This window comes from Nannobrachium achirus, assembly GCF_963921795.1.
Source record: "Nannobrachium achirus genome assembly, chromosome: 20".
Classification (NCBI taxonomy): domain Eukaryota; kingdom Metazoa; phylum Chordata; class Actinopteri; order Myctophiformes; family Myctophidae; genus Nannobrachium; species Nannobrachium achirus.
Window position 1 is genome coordinate 22,869,417 of NC_137827.1, and position 25,653 is coordinate 22,895,069.

General features: G+C 42.1%; 3 protein-coding genes across 4 annotated transcripts in view; 1 reads left to right on the forward strand and 2 right to left on the reverse strand.

Moving 5' to 3' along the window:
- Positions 1-5,312, reverse strand: part of unc79 (unc-79 homolog, NALCN channel complex subunit) — a gene marked incomplete at both ends in the record, with an annotated part of 51,183 nt that extends 45,871 nt beyond the window's left edge. The window contains 2 exons of the mRNA XM_080749949.1: positions 3,563-3,683; positions 5,291-5,312. Of these exons, the coding sequence (XP_080606075.1) occupies positions 3,563-3,683; positions 5,291-5,312 (143 nt within the window). The remainder of the gene's footprint in view (positions 1-3,562; positions 3,684-5,290) is intronic.
- Positions 1-25,653, reverse strand: part of LOC308305564 (transmembrane protein 179-like) — a gene marked incomplete at its 3' end in the record, with an annotated part of 467,552 nt that overhangs the window by 209,386 nt on the left and 232,513 nt on the right. The window lies entirely within an intron of this gene.
- The window catches only part of btbd7 (BTB (POZ) domain containing 7), a 25,243-nt gene continuing 12,753 nt past the window's right edge, over positions 13,164-25,653 (forward strand). For both annotated transcript variants that reach the window (XM_080749952.1, XM_080749953.1), the window contains exons 1-3: positions 13,164-13,520; positions 20,258-20,490; positions 22,981-24,111. In XM_080749952.1, coding sequence (XP_080606078.1) covers positions 20,409-20,490; positions 22,981-24,111 — 1,213 coding nt within the window. In that variant the 5' untranslated portion in view covers positions 13,164-13,520; positions 20,258-20,408. The remainder of the gene's footprint in view (positions 13,521-20,257; positions 20,491-22,980; positions 24,112-25,653) is intronic.

Below are 25,653 nucleotides of genomic sequence, written 5' to 3' on the forward strand. Positions count from 1 at the left end.
GGGAGGGGAGGGAGGGTAAGGAGGAGGGGGGGAACAAGGGAAAAAAAGAGACAACAAAGACACAAAGAAACAGCACATTACATTGAAATGGCACTACAGAGACAGCGTAAATAGAAATAAACAAACCCAGATAGACCCCACATAGGATGCAGTGTCTCACTATATTTCACTGTATCACTGAAGTGCATGGGCAAATTTTTCCCTGCTTTGTCTGTTCAGTGTGACTTTTTAAATTCATAGTGCATTGTTTTTTGACTTTCTCTGCACTATGGGAAACTGAGAACAAAAACAAAGAAAGAAAAAAACATGAGCAAGAACCTGCAATGATCACTGCATCTCATGCGTATCTGGTGACAGGGAGCAAAAATATAAAAAATGGCATGTTTTCAGTGGCAACCCCATACTTCTCCAAAAGGGTCAGCGCAAAGGACTGTCCCTCGATGGCTGACATCTTCCAATGCACAAAGGCCAATGGGCAATGTTATCTTTAATCAAAATGTCCTTGTATTTAGTGGGGCTGTCAAGGATGGGTGTGACAACAAATTGGATCGGGAAAATACAGAGGTGACACTCTTGAAACATGCGTCAGTAATAAACATGTGTGTGAGCTTAGATGAAGAGTTCCTTGGTCACAGCACATGTTTATTGCACCAGAGAAATAATGTCCGTATGCTTATGATACTGTAGCAGTATCATCAGGAGAAATAATGAGATCCAACAGGCATATGGATTCGGGTCTCTAAAATAAATGTAACAACTAATCTACGGTAGGGGAGAAACTATAATGACAAAGGAATAGGTTGTATGACTGGTAGCATTATGTTTGTGAGCTAATGGGTTGGGGTGGGTGGAGCGGGTGGACGTTTGTGTTTGCTGTCCCCTGGGGAAGGAGGTGGAGATACACCGTTGTTTTAGAGGAAAATGCAGGGACTCGTTGTGATCTCGTGCGAAGCTTATAGGGTGTGGGAAGGGGTGGAAGGGGCCAGAGAGCATTGCTCTTTGTACTGCACTTTTAAAGAGCTAAGCTGTTCTATCACACTAATGATTTGGAGGCATTTTCAGAGTTCAGATTATACACAGTAAAATCCTCAGTGTTTGGTACAAATGGGGTCCATTTGGTTATACTTATAACATTACAAATGGATAAATGAACACTGAGGACTTTACTGTGTAAATGCTGACGTATTCTTGTCTTTACCCATTTTTTAAGGGTCACTGATAGAGGCAGAGTTACAACATTTAGAGGGCCAGTGAGTGAGGGGATGTAAGTGAATAACTACATATAGAAGAAGTATTCGTTCATATAACATACTGTACATTATATGTGACATTAGGCCTAGAATGTTTTAACAGATAACCTGACATTCTGTGACTGATCCCCTTAAAATGACACTCTGTAGGATCAATGTCGATCCATGTTAATAAATAATGTTTCTCTGAAGAAACGTATGAAAGGTTACGCAACAATAGACTCAATATGGTAGACAACATCTTACAGAGTGTGATTTTTCACTGGCCAATTAGCATATGACAAACAGTGTTAATTTGAACAATGAACATCTGCACACAAGACACATATACACATAAACACGCACTCACCCACATTGGGGCACATGCACGAGCACACGCACACACACACACGCACACGCACACGCACACACACACACACACACACACACACACACACACACACACACACACACACACACACACACACGTATAAGCACACATAGAAACAAGCTACACACAAAACACATGTAGAAATGCACTGATCCAAACACATGACACACATGACTGTAAAATCCTGCTATCTCATTTGCTCTCCATGCAAATACACTTTGTCTAACTAATAATAACTATATCAATAACTCAAAGTAAATCGAAAACTCCCTAACATTTTCTCAATTACTATGAAACCAAATAATGTACTAAATACCAAATAATAGCCTACAACAGTGTGAGATGAGATCTCTAATGACATCATCCTTTCTAGCAGTGTGGTTACCTGCCTACAGTATTATCACAAATAGTTACACCTCTTTTATGATATGCTGGTAAACGTTTAAAACAATGTTTTTTAAGGAATACTGTACTCAAATCGCTAGCTTATGGTGCATTATGAATCAAATATCTATCTGGCCAATCCCATCCTCTGTCATCAAGGGTCACATTATTTACATGAATATATGACATAATTATGCTCACTTCACTTTTCAGCCTCACTAGTCCCACTCCACTACTAAATCTCTCTCTCCCTCTCTCTCTCCCTCTCTCTCTCTCTCTCTCTCTCTCTCTCTCTCTCTCTCCAATGTAAGTTAAACAGACTACACACCAGAAAACCAGCACTGGCCACAAAACAACGTGGGAAATTGACAACTCAGCATGTGTTGGGTGTTGGCTATCCCCCCTCTGACACAGATGTGTGACTGTACACTCATTGGGGTTAGGTTTAGGGTTAACATAGGGAAGAAACATAGGGTTTAGGGAACATAGACAGGATCCCTATATGCATGCATACCTGCATACCTGTATGCACCAAGAAAGCCATGGTGCACATTTTTAATTACAAGTAAATCAGACTTGTGTGACACTAGCCATCATAGTCAAAATAGTGAATTGAGGTAACACAGTGAATAACACTTTAAATGTTAGATGTTTACAGAAACAACAGTGGCCATCAGAGATGTGGCGATCCCACTGCAAAGCATGCAGTACACAGGATAGAGACGACGATTCCACAGCACGGAGCAATGTGACACATCAATGTATTGTTAGCTTGACAATCCGTTATTGTCTACATTGATCCTTGATAAGTGAAGCACCGACTTAGTAGAACAATGTTAGCTATGTGCTGAACCTTGCTAGCTCTCTAGAACGTATATGGTGATTATGTCTAATCAATGCACTAACTGTAAGTTGCTTTGGAAGAAAGCGTCAGCAGAGGCAGTAAAATGACACACACATCTAAATTGGATGCATTAAAAATGTCTGCTCTGTGGTTGCAGTAGGAAATAACATGCTGTTCCCTCCTCAGGCTTTCACAGCACTCACGGGACCAGGCTAAAACGCTCTCCAACCCACAGTGCCTGAGGGCCTGACCTCTGGCAGGGACAACACAGGCTTCCCCGGGGATATGTTCATAACAGCCAACCGCTGAATCAATAACAAACAGTGGATCATCTATCTGTCCTTGTGTTCAATACCATAACTTAATCCATATAGGATGTCTGCTTGAGTCTCTATAGCCTCGTCTGGATGGTCACAGGCTATACACGTGTTCTTGCACTTTTCACTTTTTGCAGCTAGGGTAGAGGGAGGATGGAGAGATTGGGAATTAGAAGAGAACCAGCACTCTAATGCTGCATTTCAGCATTTACTCAAATTGACAGAGGATGGAGACTGCCACTACACTATACTCTAAATTCACATCATGTGTTCATTTCATTCCTATCAAAACATCCTACCTTGGGCTAGTAAAGTAGAGGGTATACTATGATGGAAACTAAAAGTAAAACATTCTAGTCCATTACTTCACCTGTTGGCTCCAGCGCAGGGTACTTACCTGAGCAGGGTTTGGGAAAAGTATTTCAGTGTGTTTGCAATGTCTGTTCCAGAGGGCACAGGATAAATATTGTGTTGCACACGGTTGTGATACTCTTGCAAGTATCGTATCTTAGAAGCAACTAAACAAAATAAAGAGCAGAGTAACAAGCAAATCAACTGCGAGTGTGACCTTGCCCACACACAATACAATATATATTTTAATTGATTCTACAAGCTGAGACTTAAGGGCATTCAAAAATATGGGCAACATGTGGACACAATGTGTAAAAAGCGGCTTTGTAGTTCTTCACATCGTTGGTTGAATTAGCCACGGGTATAGCAGTGGTATCCATGTAACATGACTGTCTATTATCTACTGTAGTTAAGTCTGTAGTCTGCTCCCATGGCATCCTAGTTCTCTTACTTAAATAATAGCAGGTGACCTTTTAGCACAGCAGCTACCTAATAGGGCACAACAAGCCCAAGAGGCAACAGCAACATAAAGCTTAGACAAGCAAACGTCCGACCAAAAGGTCATTCATACAACAATCACCAATGTGCTTTTGAGCCAGGCAGGCACTCAAGTCGCAACCACTGCCAGTGGAGTTGTTCAGTGACTATTGTTACAACACAATGGCTGGACTGAGGAACTGTTCCTTAAGGTCACTGCCTTTAACTACTTTCTACCCGGTGTCCATATTTGGGCTATTTATAGGCAATAAAACATTTTGAATAGGTCTTAAGTGGTTAATCTGAAATCATATTTATTTATTCTGCCTAGTTAGTTATAGATGGGTTCAATACAAAAAGAGGTCAGTATTGTCCTATTTTGTGTGACTTGGGAATGCAGTAGTCTCTGACCTGTAAATGACTAAATACAAATATGCAGTTTCAACCTTTAAGCATACGAACTGGATACAGTTGGATGCTGCCAGCCTGCCACCCTTTTGATGTCAATTAATATTAGCCTATACATCTTGTAATGTAATACATATTTGTGTACAGCTTTCCCATGTCAATGCTCTAGATTTCCAAACCTTTGTAACTCACTTCATGTGATGCGAGTTAGGTTTACTAATACCATATGCCTGTATTGCTACTATGTTTAAAAAGAATCTAATAGTGAAGCCCTGTAGTTGAAATAGCAGATATCCTGATTTATTTGACCATAGAAACTTTTCGGTCATTTGAGTGGGAGATTCACACAGGAGCTTGTCCACTGTGGGCTACAATTACCAAATATAAATGAAAATGTCAAAGGCTGACAAATCTATTTTTAATCTCGATGGAGGAGCAGTCCACCTGTTCAATAGCAAAATACGCTGAGAAATCACCCTCCCTTGTCTGAAGCACAGAGATGTGTGAACAAAACCAGATTATTGATCAATCTAATGCCTCCATATTGTTCAGTGAAGAATGAGAATCTGTCAGCTCGACCTTGAGATCAATCTACCTAGCTTTTCAGACGCACTTTCATCTCGACGCGTCAATGAAACATGTGCTATATTATCCATTGTTGTCTTTGGTATATTTAATATTGTCCAGTGCCGCTAGAATCCAGCGCATGCATCCCCAGTCATCCTCTGCAGTGAGAGGAGAGGACGTGTTGCAACCTGCCTGCTTGGCAACCGTGCAACCAGGCACCAACCAAGGACAGCTCCCTCATCATACCGTTTGTTTCTTCATTTAGAAAATGTGTAGCTTCAAAATGATGCCGAGAGGAAAACACACAGAGGGTTGTACTTACACTGTTCTGCTTTCGTAGACATTTTGTAGATACTTCTGGAATCTTAAAACCGACACTGTCAATTGTTTTTTTCTTTTTCTTTCTCTCCCGGCGTTGTGTTTCCCTCGCCCTCACACAGTCGTGAAAAAGTGAATAGCCCCCCTCGCAGCGCACAGGATCGGGTTGATTGTACCACTTGTGCAACATTTGTTTAGCTTAGCAGTTTTATAAAGCTTTCGCGTAAATGAAAGGAAAACGCATTTTGTAGGCAAATTGGTGAAGTGTGGATTAAAAAAAATGCATGCGGAAAGAGAATTTTAGAACTGCATGGCAGCACTTTGGCAGCACTACACCTTGCCAAATGGACTGCTCCGGGTTTGACAAATTGTCATTCAAGAATTTGCTGTGAGCATTTCATCAGTCGATATTGAATTGATTGATTATAATGATGATAATGCTGCAGCTCAGCTGTGGTGCGTCGTTGAGCATTGTGTCAATGGCTAATTATGTTTTTCATTATATTTAGGCTATAAGGAACCAATGCAACAGATGGTTGCCAGATTTCCATTAGCTTAAAGATAGGGTAAGTAATATTTTTTTTCTTATTTTATTTTATTTTATTTATGTATTTATTTTTGTCGTTAAAAGCACTATATTCTGATAGTAGCACAATCATTACTAGCTAGGCTAGTGTTTGTTCAGTAACATGGGTCTCCCTGTCTCTCCAGCTCTTTAATAAAAGAAAATACATTTTTAGGTATAGGTGACAAGATTTCAGCCAATCAGGAGAGCACCCATTCACCAGCTTCATTTTGATTGCGACCGTAGGTCGCAGTTACTTTTACACACTCATACTATCCAAACCTCCACCAGCCGTCAGTCTGTCCGTCCGTCCTTCCTTCCTTCCCTCCGTCACGTCACTCGTCACACGTCACACTTTCCCCCTACTCATATCTCCGCCACTGTTGCCCCGATCCATGCCAAAATTTCCACACAAACTCCTTGCCTGCCAAACTACAACCTCCAAGGACCCCCGGAGCTCGGTCCCTGGGGGACCCCCAGGTGTAAAAAATGACCAAATGTGCAAAAATGACCACCCCAACGGGGCTGCTCACGGGGAATTCCCGGGGAACACCGACTCCTGGTGCTCCAGAACGGATGCAAAAGTGGTGGCGCCCCCAGTGGAGGACCCCCTCCACTGCAGCTCACATAAAATGCCTTAACTACACAGGAAGAATGGACGGGCGCTTGCAATGAAACACACAAAGTAACCAATTCCAATTCTTGGAGAGAATATCAGTGGAAAATAATAACTAGGTTTTTTAAAACCCCGTTACTGACTGCTAGAGCAGGCACCACGCCCACAAGTGAATGCTGGAGGCAATGTGGTGAACAGGTGGGAAATCATACACACATCTTTTGGACATGCCCCAAGCTAAGGCGGTTTTGGAACATAGTTTTTAACGACATTAATAGAGTGTTTGATACTCAATTACCACAAGATTTCAAGACAGCCATCTTAGGGATTATACCAACGGGCTTTGAAGGCAGGAAAAATATCTACCTCCTTCAAATACTATTAACAGCAGCCAAGAAAACCATTACAATCAACTGGCTGGGTGCACATCCACCAACTCATGATCAATGGCTGAGCAAAGTGAAAGAGATTAGAGACATGGAAAGAATCACCCATATGCTGAGGCTACAAAAGGAACAATACAATAAAAAGTGGGCGCCTTTTGCACGTATAGAGGTCTAGCAGGACACCCCTCCTCCCTTTCCTCCCCTTCCTACCCCCTCCCTTTTTCATTTCCCTTTGTTTGCTCATTTCTTTTTTTTTTTTTTTTGTTTTGTTGTCGTTGTTGTGTTGTATCATATATATTTTATGTTGTCTATATTAATGTACAGTATCCTATAATTTGTTATGTATTCCAGAAAATGTTTTGTGATGAATATTGATATAATAAAACAATAAGTTGCAAAAAAAAATATGCCTTAACTCGGGCTAGGAGCGACCGGGAGAGCCGGGGCCGGTACCTATTCGTCCGCCTCTGCGGCGCGGAGACCCCACCCCTCATTTCTCACATGGCCCTCTTCTAGCGCCACCAAGGCCGATTCTTGCAAAACACATTTTTGGACACTGCTCCTACAATCTTTGCCCTAAAATCACGCAAATCGCTGCACAGTATGTCTACACTCATCTCATCAACATGGATCTGTCCCATATAGCGCCACCTTCAGGCCGATTTTTTAAAACACATTTTTGGACACTGCTCCTACAGATTTTGCCCTAAAATCACGCAAATCGCTACACAGTATGTCTACACTCATGTCATCAACATGGATCTGTCCCATTTAGCGCCACCTTCAGGCCGATTTTTTTAAACACATTTTTGGGCACTGCTCCTACAGATTTTGCCCTAAAATCACACAAATCGCACAGTATCTCTACAGTCATGTAATCAAAATGCATCTGTCCCATTTAGCGCCACCATCAGGACGATTTTGGTAAAACAAACTTTTGGCCTATTTGTGGAGATAAGCGACCAACGGTCGCTTATCTCCCGATTAGGGAGTCTTACTGGTAGTGTTCCCGTTACATGTTCACTAATCAGTATCCTGATTCCTGACTGAGTTCTCTGTCATGATTAATTGGATAAAAGTCGTATCCCGACCTGAAAACAGTGAAAAGTGAAAATGCTTTTTCTGTTTACTAAAGAGCTGGAGAGACAGTGCATGGAGAACTGAACAAACACTAAGCAATGAGCAGTAGAGCAAAGAAATTTCACAGTGTTTGCTTGGGGTTCTGAAGGAAGCTTACTTAAAAACTTTTTTTTAAATCATATTTAGTTTTGGGTTAAATAAAATGCAATCAATTGAATACCCAAAAATCTCAGGTTAAAGATAAACACACACAGATTGTATAGCAATGCGAGACTGAAAACCAAGAGTCTTCCCAACAGACTGACTTGTGCCAAGAATCATTTGAGCTCCAGCTGATAAAGTAACAACATCCTGTCTCTGGAGTGCCAATGTTCTAAAATGTGCCTAAAATACATTTAGCAAAAACATCAAGTCAACATCATCATGTCGTCAAGTATAGCACACATATTATGTTAAATATACTGTAGTGTATAGACTACTACTGTGCTTTATTTTTACTCCATTGTTACAAAAATAACGTTATAGTTATGTTTGTTCTTCTTTCTTTCAGTTTTTTTGCTTCAAGAAACATTCTCAAAGATGTGCAGTTAGCATACAACCCTTAAGTCATCTAAATAATGTATTGTATATGTTTTATTCCTGTGTGCAGAACAGGATGCTGCAGAGCCATCAGGGCTGTGGAGGAGGTCTCTGACGGTAAGCTGGGATGTGATGCAGGACCCAGCCTGCTGGAGCCAAGAGCGTCACAGCAAACACCAACAAAGTGAAGAGAGACTCCTGTGCAAAAAACCAACAAATAAGGAAAACATGCCAGAACGGAAAAAGGAAAAACATAAATAGATACTAATGGGTATAACCGGAGTCCGTCGTGGCTCTTGTGTCATTGTGGGGAAAGCTTTCACTGAAACTAGTCAATCGACAAGTTCACAACGCTTCGCAGCGTGACGTGTTGTGAGCTTGTCGATCTGCTATTTTCTGTGAAAAGCCTTCCTCACAATAAGTGGTTAACATCAAATAAACAAGCACAGTCCTGGACCTATACACACGCATTGTAAAAGGGTGGAAAGAGGACTAGAATATCATACATCAAGTTGCTTGACCTGTAAATATGAATCAAGTAGAAATAAAATAGCCGACCTACAAGCTCACAACTGCGCTGCATCATGATCTTGTAGATCTCCTATTTTCACTACTTTTGGGCAACACTCTTGTATAACGATATTAGTACAAACACCCACACTGAAATATTTATGTTACAGCTTTCAATCAGCCAGTCCTCTTTTTACAATCCAGAGTATAGTAGGAAAATCCTGAGTGTTCATTTAATTCTGAGTGCCAGAATTAAATGAACACACAGGATTTTTACGGTATGGCTCTGCAGGATACTAGCTGTCTAAGAGAGAGAGAGAGAGAGAGAGAGAGAGAGAGAGAGAGAGAGAGAGAGTGTGTGTGTGTGTGTGTGTGTGTGTGTGTGTGTGTGTGTGTGTGTGTGTGTGTGTGTGTGTGTGTGTGTGTGTGTGTGTGTGTGTGTGTGTGTACATGTACTGTATGTGCGTTTGTGTGTGTAGCTAGCTAATCTTACAAACTGCTTGACCAGAGTGCCTACACTACTTTACTTTTGCTTCACATACTATGTGAAGAAAACAATATTATTGTATTTATTTATTATATATTTTTTGAAATATTTAACTTTAAGTTGATTCTAGAAGTCAGTGCGGGGCTCCAATCCAAATTTGGAATCAAATGTCATAGATATGTGTCATAAAATATCAAAAAATAAATACAGTATTTTCTGGACTATAAGGCGCACCTGACTATAAGGCGCACTGTCAATGAATGGTCTATTTTCAAACTGTTTTCATATATAAGGCGCACCTGACTATAAGGCGCACATAATAGACGCTACCGTTGCGTTATGCATCCAACAGATGGAGCTGTGCTAAAGGGAATGTCAATGTCAATGAATGATCCATATATAAGGCGCACTGGATTATAAGACGCACTGTAGTTTTTTTAGAAAATTAAAGGCTTTTAAGTGCGCCTTATAGTCCGGAAAATACGGTAGGTCTATATATTTTTATCTTAACCTTGAATGAGATCTTATCACATCATCCTACCCTCACATTCCATTGGTCTCATGGCACTATATGAATTATGCTTTACTACACAAAGAAATGATGTCCCTGCGTAGAACTCAGAACATAACAAAAAACCTCAGTCAGTATTTCACTTCCATCAGACAGAAGTCAGAGCTTGGCTACCACAACTCATGAATGAAATGAATAATAATGCAACGTGTGTGAGTTCCCTACATTAGAATCTGTGTAATCTGTACTGACCTCCATGACAAACTCTGTTGTGCTGTTTAGTGTTATAGTATAAGTCTATCTGGAGAGCCATGGGCGACAGTGACAATCAATTAATCTTAACATGGACATATCAGACCTTGACTGCAATTGTCTTATTTCTCCACAACAAACTCAGCTATTAAAATAAAATTGAGAATGATTTATTGGGGTAAATATTATTTACATGGGGCTTTAGAACAAGCTCAAAGTTGCTATGTGCAAGTACATCAACAGGTGATGTAACAGATAACACAAACGCATTATTACTGCCATGGGCTTTCACAGAATATTATTCAACCGACAATGTTCATTCAGTATAAGATAATCAACAGTGTTGTTTCCTACCACAGGGCCAATCTTGTCCTTTGGTGGTTTGCTGTAGATGTTTGATTTGTTATTCTGGTGAACATCCTTCATCTGCACCATAGACCTGGCAAGCATGGATCCCCTGAGAACAGAAAACATCCCTCTGCTTTGTTCTGGGTGCTGTGACAAAGTTACTCTCCTCTACTAGAAGACAGTCTTTCCTCTGAGAAGATATCTTCACATCCTGTGACATACTTGACTTCATCAAATTACCATCACTGTTCATGGGAGGAGTCACTTCCTGGGGTCCAAGATGACTGAGATAAACATTATAGTGACCAGACCCTCATCAGGAATAGAATTGCCTCCTCTAAGGCAATTATGTTTGATTTCCACTGCTTCAAGACAACACAACATTACACCATTCCAATATTTTGTTATATAATTATTCCTTAAACTACCGTCTGTCTATCATATTTGATTGTATTCTTATTTTAATATTATCCACATGACATTTCTGCCACCTGTGTTGTAACCTTTAATAATTACCAACACTAGACTTGTAAATTAATCTAGTGGAACATCAGACATTGCTCATCATATACTACTGTTGAAAACTTGTTTGATCAAATATCAAAAGAGGACATGAGGCCATTAAAAGAGAGCAAAAACAAACAGTACTGCAACAAAGAAAGTCATACCACAGCTAGATGTAATCTGCAACTGATGTCTCCCACAAGATGGAAGATCAAAGTGTAAACAGGGAGACTGGTTAGTGTACACCATCTTATCTACCATATAAGCTATTATGGAACATGACATTTGAACTGATGAGGGCCATGAATCTACCCACAGCAAAATCATCTGTTAAATTAAATCCATTATAACAAATATATTTTTTTGAAAGGTTAAATTAAGAATGTTACTGTGCACAGTTGAAATAGCTACATAAAACACAACCACACTTTGATAAATACATGGATTATGATATAGCCTAGACTGTATCAAATACATGTATTAAGGGTAAATAACAGACAGGCAACTGACTATAAATATGAAGATAGCCTGAAAGTTAATTCAGAATACTCCAAATTGATCTCTACTATGCTACACTAATTACATGCCATCAATGGATAAGTCTGAATCTTTTGTATTGTGTTGCCCTCGCATGGAAGTTGGTGGAACTACACTCAGTTGCACCTGGGCCAAACTTATCATTTTAGTTTTTACAATGAATGAATAGTCAAAATTGAACTCACAGAGAGAGCATGCCAATGAAAGTAAAATATTAGACTAATACAGTCAGCCGAACACGAATTTTGTTTTATTCATCAAAAGATCGTATTGATAACCATGTGTGTAAAGTAGCCTAGAAGGCAACTATAATGCAATGATGATTGTAGGCCTATCCAAAATCCAAACACAGACAGAAAACATTTTAGACATTAAGGCACAGAGCATAGATAGAGAAAAAGGAAATCAGTATAAAAGGACATTTGAATACAAGACAAATGCTACTCACCTTGATTGATTGATTGATTGATTGATTGATTGATTGATTGACTGACTGATTTGATTGAATACTTAATTAGAAGTTTGCATATGGCTATGAAAAGTAGACTACAGGCAGATACAATTAAGGTCTACTAGAGTGATTTAAACCACAAGAAAGCGCAATGGCTGGTTTGCATTGGGGTCCTTTTGAACTCAATTCATAAAACACTTACACCACTTGTCCTCAGGTCCAAGGACCCCCAGGGGCCTTGCCCTTGAAGGGTTAAAGGTCCCATTGGTGAGTGTACAAATAAATACACTTAAAGCATTGAGGCACCAGAGATTTAACCAGAGATTAAAGTAGGCCTATCACATGGGGGTCCGTGGCTGTATAAAGCAAGGCCAGTGATTCTCAAGTTCAACCATTTTAATTTCAAGGAAACTTAGTTTTATATGCATTATCTTAATTAGCTTACTCAGTGGTGAAAAGTAACTAAGTAGGCCAACATTTTCTTAAGTAGGCTACTGTAATTAAGTACACTGTGGAGGTACTTTTACGTTACTGGAGTATTTCCAGTTTTCAGTACTTTTACTCCTACTCCACTACATCTCAGAGGCAAATATTGTACTTTTACTCCACTACAATTATTTGAAAACTTTAGTTACTAGTTACTTTGTAGACTTTGATTATTATAACAAAACACACTAACCACTTCACGATTTTTATACATTTTGAACTTGAGAAATGGAACATTCTGCACAATAATATAGGCTACTTTTACTTTTGGTACTTTATAGGCTATGTTCAGTTGATGCCAAAACGTAGGCCTATATACTTTTACTCAAGTAGGCTACATTTTAATACGGGACCTCTACTTGCAACGGAGTATTTCTACATTGCAATATTGATAGTAAAACATTTGAGTACTTTTTCAACCACTGCCTTTACCTAACCTGTAGTGTACACATAATACATAAACAGCACTTCCGCTGACGCACCGCTAGAGGGCGCTCGCAAATGTGTTATTACCACATCATACCGTGCTTGTCGGGCCTCTTGGCCAGTCAGCACACAGCGCTGGGATAGGAGGCCATAACAAGCACCCAACCAACCAACCAGGCGTTGTGCTGCTATGGGGGAAATACCTAACCGAACCGAGGAGAACAAAAAACGCTTTTTAGTTTAAATTGTCGACAGAAAATACCGCAAATGTGCCGAAAAGTCGATGTAAGTGGGAATCACAACGGATCGGGAACGGGACCGTGGACGCTGACGTCGATCCGTGCGTAATGATTGGAGTTGGAAAAAGAAGGTGTTGAGCTGCATTTTTTTCTGCCTGCCAGGGACAACTTGAGTCGGCTGCTCCACTGGGTCACAACTACGGAAGCTACGAGAGCTAAAGCAGAGGAATAATGGATCGATCGCTGTCGAGTTTGTGGTAAATAATGTCCAAATACGCTTCCAACAGTTGTGTTTGGTGTCACTTGAAGTGAATCTTCTTCGCTGGGGTTGAAGTCACAGCGACACAACACGGATAGCCTACCTTTTAGCCAGGGCTATTAGGATATGCTACTAATTACAGGGCTCTGGGTGGATATTTTTTCGTGTGGCTGGGCTGTAACAAAATATGCGGACGACTCTTTGCATATTTTCGGGCTACAAAGCAAACACCCCACGTATTTGTTCTGATAATCACTTTTGATAGGGTTTGCGCCGTGTAACGACAGCCTACAAGAAGCCTATAAAGCAACAATAGCTCCGTGGCTACCAACAAAGCCTTTGCACATCATTGATTTTTATAAAAGCTGCATTCAGCACATTATAGGACCCGTTCCTTTCCAGTGGGCTCTGTGCATGATCGTATATTGTTTTGTGTAGCTGTTCAACATTAGCCTACATGTTGCTGGTTATTGCTACAGTGTCAAATAGTTGTTGATGGTTCATGCTATGGTAACAATGTATCCTGTTATATTCAACTTAAAGCTTATGTGAGGTGAACAATCCCCATTATGTATCAAGATCCAATCCAACATTCAATTCAACATTCAATGCAGGGAGACTACACATACTCCTCCTGGCTGTTTATAACACTTGGACATACTTTTAAGTAGCCTATTATGCGTTATGACTGCTTATTATTCAGCTATACTTTAGATGAGCTGTGTTGCCTATGATTTATGTGTTGTGACTCTGTTTTGTGAGCTCAATGAGTTTTAAGTCTTCAGTGTGTTTTTAGTCAATGTACATTTTGTCTTCAGGTTTCATCATTGTAATGGCGAGGAGCCATATGCAGTGTCCCCATAGGTGCTAATCCTTTGGTAATCTCACTGAAATTCTGTAAAGGCTCAGGATTCTGCAAGCCAAGCACTCCATTTAACAGGTACGCCCATTATTGCCTGCCTGTCTATAATGGCTTTGGGTGAATAGGTGTTTTGGCTGACTTTATGAACATTCAGTTTGTTCATTTCATCAGGTTGAGAATTTGCATAATGTCAGTGCTCCAGGGCCACATAATCACATGTAATTATTGCAGTTGCATAGTCAAAGAGAGTTCTAGAATGGCATCACGAAGGGCTGTGTGCTCACAAGTACTTGTCTTGTTGCAGTAGTTGTTTGAGCTGGACTTTGGCCTGAATGCTGTGTTTACACTGGCCAACTGGATAGAGAACTTTAACAAGACGCATTAGAGAGTTCACTTAAAACAGCCTCTCATCACTGTGTTCCGAGAACACATTCATTCCATTTGGAGGTGGACCTTCTGGCTGTGTTTGTATAGTCATTAAGAGAGGGTGTAATGTATGTATGTGCAGTTGTGCACTCTTGATGCCCCTGTTAATATCCCTTGGCAAGTTGACTGAGAGTGCTTCGTTCATTCTTGTCTATGAATTGTTACGTCATGTTTAGACCCAAAGGTCATGGTGCAGTGCACTATAAACTATTAAAGCACTGTTACCTTTCATTTCTTTGTTAGCCAACACTTATTTAAATGTACCAGTTTTGTGTAAGATGGTTGGAATAATTTGCATGCATTTTTTTCCCAGTGTTGTCATCATGAATTTCTCAGATTGTGAAATCTTGGCCAAATGTTGAGACATGTCATAGCATCTATGACAGGTGACTGAGGTCACAGGATGGCCACATGAAGTCTGGTCTAAGATTAATATTGGAGGCGGAGCCATGCCATTCCCATGTGGATCCTGAGTTACATGGTTCGATTTTGAACATGAATCCTATCGCAAGAAGACATTCTGATAATGCATGCATTTAGTGTTCACTGTTAACGGCTCTGGAAACATAAAACAACACGCTTTGGCTTGTTTGCGTACTAGGCTAGCTGGGCGTACTAGAACTACGTTCTATATGCCAGATTGACATGTCATCATCACAAAGAGGTAAAGGTAAAAATAAAAAAGAAAATCTGAAAAGTTGACCTTCAAGTTCAGTTACTTAAGCCGTATATATTTGTTGTACCATGAATAGAGAAACTAGCTGATCTGCTACTTTTTGTGGAATTTTCTTTTTTAAAAAGAAGAAGAAAAAACATTTGCCAAAAATAGGGATGCTGTGGTTAATGTGGTTCAGTTCTGTCTGATAATGCCATGGTTCACTGTCTGTGCTCATTGACACGGGTTAATCCAGAGGCTCACTGTCATGAGTCATCTGGTGACATACATTCACACTTGTGTTTCCTCTGTCGTTTTTTAGTGTTGATGTTTCCCAGTCCATTCTGATAGTTTCCTGTCCTTGTCCTGACAGAGACTGTAATCAGTTCAACTGCCGGATGCACTGTTAGACTGATTGGTCTGATTGGCAAGAGCATTGCAAAGCTAAGCAGTCTGGTTTTGCCCTAGAGTTTAGTCTTTCAGAGAAAATTGTGACATCATTATTATTTTAGAGGGTTTAATTTATTCCATTTTTGTTTCGGTACTTCATGGCCTATATTCCTCTTGCGCAACTTGCTGCAGAGACGGTGCACACACACATCAATACCTCTGAGGTCAGTCAGTTTTTAAATGTCCTGGTTTCTGATCCCTACCGCATTGCTCATTATGACCTTTTAGGAACGCTTATGATTGTATCAAATATCCAGTGTCGCACAGTCTATGATTACCACCCCAGCCAGTATTATTTCTACCTAGCTTGGTTGGCAAAGCAAGTAATGACAGACCGGTCCTTCCTACTGGTCATTTGACAGTTTATCTGACTGCAGAAATGTTTACAAAAGAGATTCTTCCAGGTAGGCTTATGTGAAAACACTGTGGCGATGGACTGAGTAGATTAGCTGTCCCGTGACTACCAAATGATTTTTAAGGCATTAGTTGGTAAGTCCTCTGCGGTTCTTTAGAAATTAAATTATTTCTTCCATTTTATGAAGGTCAAGGAATAAATCAATTAAGCCAATTTGTATTTGATCCAATGAGATATCATAAGCTGATAAGTTATAACATGATAATGATTAGGACTGAAATTCCCTGGTGGAGAATTTAGTGTAGCAGAAAGCAAAGGTAACAAGCCTTGTGTTTGTGAGAGACTTTAATGTCACTGTCTAATTTTAGGACGTAGCATTGTGGGATTCAAGAATTTTCTATATTTTGGCTGTGATACTGGCATGGTGACTGCAAAAACAAATGTCTCTGGTCTCCTAATAAATAAAAGTGAAAGGCTGTTGATTTCTTCATCGCCTCATTCATGGAATTTTCCATTTTAAATAGTCTAGAGAAGTCATAATTGAGAAGGATCCATAGTGGAGTTATTGGAACATATTGTCAGAAATGGTTCCCCCCATTTTAATTATTTAAACTAATTGAATGATTGTGAAATTAAAATACTCATTTGGATGGGCATTTCCTGGAACACCCCTCCCAAGATCCCTGGGGGAATGGGATCCCACTTTAACCCATTAAAACTGGGGCAGCATCTGTGTAATTTTAGATCAGGGCCCGTCTTCAACAGGGGGTCCGGGACCCCTAGGGGGTCCTCAGAGTTACTACAGGGGTCGCTCCAAATCTTTGTGTGATAGAAACCTTTTTTTACAGTTAAAGGGTTGGGTGTAGAGGGTAATAAGAGCAGACTAAGTACAGAGTGAAAGGTCAAGTTCACGAAAACACAAATTGACATGAATCCAAAAAAACAATAATGATTGTGCTGTCAAACGATTAAACTACAGTATATGGAATCTCTGAAAAGGTTGCTTCATCTCTCTCTCAGCTAAGGGGTCCTTGGCCTGAAAACAATGAAGACCCTGTTTTAGATTATAGCAACATAGGTTTTTCAGAAAACTCTTAGTATTTAGAACAGTGGTTTAGAACAGTGGTTCTCAAAAATAGCATATAGATACTGTATAGATAGATAGATACTGTGCATCTGCTATTTTTTTGAAACTTCTGGAGGGGGGGCACAAAACATTTGCAGATAGGGGTACAAATACATAATTTTGGGGGTCCTTGGCACGAGAAAGTTTGAGAACCTCTGATTTAGAAGGCATTTGTAGCTGTTCGATTAGTCTACAAGACTCTAGCTTAATCAAACGGTGTGACGCAAAACAATGTTGTTTGTATGACCTGGGTATTGATATTGAGATATTTCTTTGCATCCGTTTTAACTGTATCAAGTCGTTGTTAGGTCATCCCTATCAACGTTGCCGCTGTTAGCCTCATGCAAATTGCTGGTCGTGTTTGTTTATGTAGCTGAGCTATGGTGTGGGGCGATGGGCATTAGTGAAGATCTGATACGATCTGCACTGGGACTGAAGAAGGGCAAGGCTGAATTTAAGGCAGTGTGAACAGAAAGAACCCCAGATGCCTTCCTATTCCCTCTTTTCTAGCTGTGATGAAGAAATCCATATAAATGATTGATAAAGTGACTTGACTGTCATTTGAATAATACATCAGTCCTGTTACTCTGCCAAGCGTTTTTGTATGGTAATGTGCTGTGGGAGGCGGGAGATCGGTCTGTTATACCTCTGTAAGTGGCTGATTTAAATACAATGATCCACCCAAGTAAAGGCAAGGTGTGCGTTTTGATGGTGGCATCTCTGACTCTGTCTCTCACTGTATGTGTTCGTCTCTGTCTCTTTCACTGTGTGTCTGTCTCTAGTTGTGTGCGCGCAAGGAGGGTGCAGATCTGTGGGGGTAGGGAGTGAGTCTTTCTCCTGTCAGCTCTCATTAGAGACGCATACTCCAGCCAGGCTGGCCTCTGCCCTTCCCGTCTGTGGCATTGCCCTCCTCTGTTCTTGCCCTGAACTCAGAACAGCCACACACAGAGTTTCCAACTCACGGAAGCGGCTGGAATTATTCAGCATGATCGGAGAGATTATGTTACAAGATAATGTTGGACTCCTCTTATTGAACATTATGCTTTCTGCATCCTGCACTGCAGCTGAAGTGAAATTTGGTTCACAGTTCACACAGTTCGATGTGTGTTTTTAGCTCTGGTTCTTCTGTGTAGCAGAGAACCAGTGTGTTCGTGCTGTTCAACTGGTGTGATGGTTGCATTGTTTTTCATCCCCCATCATCTCTTTGTAAACAAGACTACACATCTCAAGGGGTTGCTTCTCTATCCTACATATTCAAATTAAATCTCCAATTTTGTCCAAATGAATTCCCTGTGAAGCTTGGCTTATTTATGCTAGCCTAATGAAATAAAGATCAACCAACGTGCGTGCGTGTGTGTGCGCGCGCACGCGTGTGTGTGAGTGAGGCTGTGGTTTTTCCATAGAGCCCTTGGGAGGTTGCAGTCAGTGCGGCTCTATGGGGGCAGACATTGTGATTTATTAGCATGGTGGGCAGGAAAAAAAAACTTGCAGTTTGAGATAAAGCAGATCTCCCATCACACCCCTGCTCTCAGTCTGGCCTCCCAGTAGAGAGACGAGAGGAGCTGTGCATGTGTATGTGACTGTTTAGATGTTAGGAATTAAGGGGATTAAGGTTTGGGTGAAATAGCTTTGTTTTTGCTTCGCAGAATGACAAATCGTGTCCACTAATCTGGTTAAGCAAGGTAAACCGATCTTTGTGCACACGCCACACACACACACACACACACACACACACACACACACACACACACACACACACACACACACACACACACACACAGGTGATCAATGAATCATGTCTGAAAAGCGTGAAACTTTTCTGTCAAACGAGCAACATCTCAGTCAGGTTTGAGCAGGTTTAGTAGAGTGTGTTTCAGGGTCAAGCCAGAGCTTGATCTGTAAAGAGAGATGTTGTGTGGGAGGTGGACCAGGAGTTATGTAGAGTGGGTGGTGCTAGGTCGTGCCTTCCTGCTCAGCTCGCCGTACATCTGCGTTAAATTTGTTGTTGCCTGCCAGTCAGTATTTCCTGAGGGCCAGGCAGAGGAAGTCTCTGTTAACTTAAGACACCGTGGAGTGGTGTTTGGAGGCTGAACAGAGACACACGCTCTTCCTCCTGATGAGCAGTGTCACATAAAAAAAGGAAGACTGAGAGAAAAATCTATTGCATAGATGAGGGGTCTTCAACGTTTTCAGGCCGAGGACCCCTTAGTTGAGAGAGAGATGAAGCAGGGACCCCCACAACCTTTTCATAGATTCCATATAATCGGTTGACAGCACAATCATTGTGTATTTTGGATTCATGTCCATTTGTGTTTTCAGATATTTAACCACTTGAACGGTCAATATAAAGTTGACCTTTCACTATGTACTTAGTCTGCTCTTTTTCCCCTCCACGCCAAACCTCTTTGCCAAAAATGGCCGATCTACAAGCTCACAACGCCTCACGTTGCGAGGCGTTGTAAGCTTGTAGATCTGCTATTTTTGGCTAATGTTCTCTGAATAAGGACACTAGTGTTCACATGGTTAATATAAAAAGGATAAGAAATGTTCTATCACACAAAGATTTGGAGGACCCCCTGTTAGGGTCAAGGAAGCTTTGATTCATGTTTGCAGTTGAAATCAATGCGGCTGAAACGATGTGAAAGCTAGTGGATACTATGCATTTAACTCGTTTTACCATCATTCACAGTAACAACCTCCTCCCCCCCCCCCACCCCCAAGAAAGAAAAAACAAAACCATGTCATCACATTGTAATCCTCACAGGGAGGTTACTCAACATTCAGCATTCAAGCACTCGGACTTAAAAACTACTCCTTTCTGTTTTGTCTTTCCCCTCCCTCTTTCATCTTCTTTCTCCCAGGTATGGCAAGCTGGGCTTGGGGCTCTGAAGAGGCTTCAGAGGACCAGCGCCTGAGCCACTGCGCAGACTGCTGAGGACTGGAATCTTTTGCCTGGGCAGAATGACTCAGCAGGAGGGGGGACCCCCAAACAGCAAGTGAAGAGAACTGAGGATGGGTGCCAATGGATCAAGCTATCCGCACTCATGCTCCCCTCGCATAGGGGGAAATGCACAGGCCCAGCAGACATTCATAGGTAGGTCATTGTATTGACACAATATGCTGTGATTTGAATCATTGGCTTGTGATGACTGAATGTCATCGGATGGCAGTTTTTTTTCATGAATGCATTTTCAATTAGTGCGTGATCGATAGATGCTCGCTTTACACGCATCGCCGTCAGTCAAACATTATTTTTTCCCCTGCCTATCACTTCGGTAACAAAAATCATGTGTGACTGATTTGCTTGACTGGAAATGTTCAAGCTGTATTCCATTAGATTTTTATTTTCTCTGGCGCTTCTCACAGGGAACTGCTCAACCATCGTCAAACTGCCTGTACCATTATTCCCAATCCAGATTCATATCCATCAATCTCTTTCGTTAATTCTCATTGGAGGCCCGAAAGTGTTATTGATGGCCATTTCTGAATGCCTCCCTGACGCCTGTATGTTTGTTCTGATGGTGTTAAGGCGTTTTAGAGAATGTCTGTTCAAAGTCTGGCTGTATACTGAGATTTTGGCGGAGCAATTATGTTTTCGTTATTAGATAGTAGAATGTGGAGAGACAGGATAACAGGTCAAGGAGAAGCGAGACGTATGAGACATGACGGAAGTCAGATTTAAACTCGGGTCCTTGCCACTCACAAGCAGCATGTGGTATGTGCACTAACTGCCTGAGCAACCAGGCAACCCCTATATTACTGAATTGAATTGCAACCAGGTGTGTTTGTAGATAAGTACAGTAAATGCAATCAGCATGTAACAGTGATGTGAAGCTAAATCAGAGTTAGCTTACCTTGTTAGTTCACGGTTGTTTGCCCAATAGGCCTTGTTGTTCTTTGCATTGTACAGTAACTGTTGATGAGATTGTGATAAAGGGTGCTAACAAGTTGTTGGGCTGGTAAGTAATAAGTGTCATGAGTCATGATACTAATGCTGTGTCTTTGTGTCCATAGGCTGCTTGTTAGAATCAGGTACTTTGTTATTTGCTCGACAAAAGTGTTGGGGGAGCATGTGAAAACACTGCTTGCTAATATTGTTTCGGTTGAACCTAGACAGAAAATGTTCACAGACAGCTTACACTTTCTGGTTTACTGTAGATTATGTGTCTCAGCTGCAAACAGCTAGGTGTAACAACCATTGCTGGATGCGATACAGTATTCAGATATTTTGATAAAAATTTATTATATGCTTTTATCACCAATTTGATCAAATTCTTGTATATTTATCACAATGGATGCTGTATGGTTTTTGAATTGTTTGTGATAGCTTGCCGATTGTAATGCAATTTAAGAGGCATACAACAGATGTCCACTAGAATCCATTTGGCACATGGCCCACTGACCATGTTAAAACCTGGCCTGTGGCCCTCTGTGCAAAAGAAAATGCATTTCTATAGCGCCTTTATCCAAAGTGCTTTACACATATTCACCTATTCACATACTGATGGTGGAAGCTGTCATCCAAAACCACCCCATCAGTTTCAGTGTCTTGTTCAAGGGCACTTCGACACAAAGCCAGGAATAGCCAGGGATTGAACCAGGAACCTCTCGGATCCCAAATGGCCAGTCAACCTCCTGAGCCATAACTGCCCCAAGAAATGTGGATGTTCCTGCTTTAGAGGCCATAATTGGATTTTAATCAATGACTGTTTACCAAGAAGTTAAATCAATTATTCAGATGTTTTTTTTCCCATGCTTGAAAATGTAGGTAGGAAAAATAAATTGCAGTCTGTGAGAGCTTTGAGGTTTGCTCTGGGCCATGGGGTTCCTTGGCCGAACTGTCCCAGGCTGGAGTCACAGTACACAGTCACAGTATTAGAATGATTACTATGTGGGTCATGGTGACAGAGAGAGAGAGGCAGGCTTCCTCTTGACGTAAGAGTCCCTCCTCTAATGCCAACAATGACTCAAGTCCATTGAGTGGCACAAAGCAGGACAAAGTTTTATATGACTTGATTGACTTGAGTTTGCTGATGTTTTTAGCAAAAAAGGAAACATGGAGATGTCTTGAATTTTCTGTTGAAATAGATCCACATGCTTTGGTAGCTGGGTCAGGGTAGTGTGTGTTTGCCCTGGCTTAGCTGGTCACACCACAGAGTGGTAGAAACAGATTGGGTTTCTACCAGTCAGTCCTGCAGACTAAACACCAGTCAGTGTGAAGATGTGTTAACATTATTAAATTCAACATCTAGCCACTTAAACATTCTATACTTAGAAATCGAATACTTTGTTGACTGGGGTGGTGCTGTACTTGGTCTGCTCTACGCCAAGCTCACAACGGGTCACAATGCTTGTAGATCCTCTGTTTTGAGAAAATGTTCCCCCAAGAATGAGTACGCTGGCCTAGGGTCAAATGGCTATAGAAGGCGGCTGTTATTAGGAAATTGCTTAGAGGACAATATCATGCAGCTGGACAATTATGAAAACATCATGCCACACATGTCTGGTGTAGACCATATGTAAAGCTTTTTGTTTGTCCAAGCACAACACAAAGCTAACCTTTACTTGTGTGTATGTGTTGCAGGGACCTCGTCCTACTCTCAACAGGGCTACGGCTGGGAGTCAAAGCTCTACAGCTTGGAACACAGCCATGAGCGTCCCACAGACAGGAAGAAGAAGAGCCTTGGCTTGGCCACTCTCAAGAGGAGGTTCATCAAACGGAGGAAGTCCAGCCGTTCGGCCGACCATGCTCGCCAGATGCGTGAACTCCTGTCAGGGTGGGACGTTCGCGACGCCAACGCCCTGGTGGAGGAATACGAGGGCACGGCTGCCCTCAAGGAGCTGAGCTTCCAGGCCAGCCTGGCACGGGCTGAGGCACCCAGCCTGCAGCGGAACCTGGCTGCCCTCTACCAGCACAAGTACTGCACCGACGTAGACCTCATCTTCCAGGACACGTGCTTCCCTGCCCACCGCGCCATCTTGGCGGCACGCTGCCCCTTTTTCAAGACGCTGCTGTCTTCCTCCCCGGGTTATGGAGCGGAGGTCCTCATGGACATTGCGACAGCGGGTATTGACGTCCCCATGTTCTCTGCCCTACTTCACTACTTGTACACCGGGGAGTTTGGCGTGAGCGGGGCGGAGGATGCCAGGCTGCAGAATGTGGATGTGTTGGTGCAGCTGAGCGAGGAGTTTGGAACGCCCAACTCCCTGGAGGCAGATATGAGGGGGCTGTTTGACTACATGTGTTACTACGATGCTCTACTCAGCTTCTCCTCAGACTCCGAGATGGCGGAGAGCTGTAACGGGGGAGGAGCCGGGGCGCCGGGGCCGGGAGGCAGCGTGGGGCCGAGTGGCCCGGACGAGGACCTGAGGGCCCACAAGGCGGTGCTCTCGGCACGCTCGCCTTTCTTCAGGAACCTCCTGCAGAGACGCATCCGCACAGGGGAGGAGATGACGGAGCGCACGCTGCAGACGCCCACGCGCATCGTGCTGGATGAGTCCATCATCCCACGGAAGTATGTGCGGGTTATCCTGCATTGCATGTACACGGACGCAGTGGAGCTGGGTCTGGTGCTGCGGGGCAGCCCGTCTGCAGGCAGCCTGGGGGAGGTGCAAGCCCTGGTGGCAGGGGGGAGAGGAGCCAGCACACGCACAGAGGAGGCTATGGAACTCTACCACATAGCTCTCTTCCTCGAGTTCAGCATGCTGGCTCAGGGTAAGACACACACACACACACACACACACACACACACACACACACACACACACGCACACACGCACACACGCACACAGACACACGGCCTATCAGTGACACTCTTGGTGCACATTACAGCCTCAGGGTTCCGTTTTAGTTAATCTCAGCATCCTTTCATAATCTGTCTGCTGTATTGGGGCTGAATTCTAGGACGGTTTCAGCTGCTAGGCAGAATGCTGCATTGCATTAAATCCTCTAAACCAGTCTTGATAATGTGGATAAATGCCTGAATCACAAATGTAAAAAAAAAAACATCAGGCTGTCATGTTAACTGCTGCTCTGTGATTTCAACCCGACAATGTGAGTTGGATGGATAGCCTCATAAAGGCCTCAGTTTTTCTCTAAACACATTATGGGCTATAGCATGGCTCTGGCAAGTTTTCCTGCCTCCCTCCATAAGGTTCATATATTCTATTTTGTGGCGTTGACCCATTCCCTTGATGTTCTCCCATCTCATAAAAGTGGATTGTGCAAATTGTATCTTGACATATGTCTGCAGACCAGGCCGGTGTAAATGGAAAACAGCATGGCTGATTGTGACGGGTGTCACAGCAGTGGGTGCCAGTAATAGATTGATATAGGCAGGAAGGGTTTGTCCATGTCTCCAGCGGCAGACAGCTTATATTGATACACGCAGCTCCCGTCAAGACTTCATCAGTGATCTATCCATCATGATGTTGATATGGCTGCTGTCACTGTGGGGCTTGAAGAATGACCCCTAGGAGGACAGCAAAGGTTACAGCCAGGAATTAGCCTACTGTATGTGAGTTGCCTTCATTTGCTCCTCCTTAATTTGCTCCTCCAAAGAGATATATTTGAAAACCATGTAGCTTCTTGTGCATGCTTGAGATATGCTTGAGATACATTTGCCCTATCGTCAGATTCAACTCCTGTCCCTTCCTAAAAGGAATTGGATCCGTACAATGAATACAATGAATCTGAATATCAATCAGAATAACCTTTTAGAATATTGGTTAATCTGCTTCACATACAGGCACATGTACCAAAAGGTCCATGCATGTGTTCTGACTGCAAGGTGGAGCTCAGAGGGGTCTCTTATCACATCCTTTGCCCACACTCTCTGTCACACAGTGGTGAGGATTAACTGACATGCACGCCAGATAACGACCATTACCATGTATCCTAAGACAGGAAGGCACAGGTATACAGTGGTGGTGATGAACATGGAATGAATGCGTTAATAAAAACATGATAGTTATAAATATGTATTTACTAGTAAGACACCTCAGGGCGACATGCGACCTTTCCCTAAAGGGCGAGGTCGCGCCAATTCTTGGCCATCTGGCCAGTGATGTATATCGACCAGTTGCACCAGACCCTGCATGATAAAAAAACAATGTGATGTCAGCACATGCCCATATATGGGCATTCCCAGATATGCGCTTAATATTGATGACATCGGGAGTCGGGACAGGGATCTCCATATATGGGCGTAAAACGGACAAGGACGTAATTAATTTGCCAGTGTAGTGTAACTCGTGA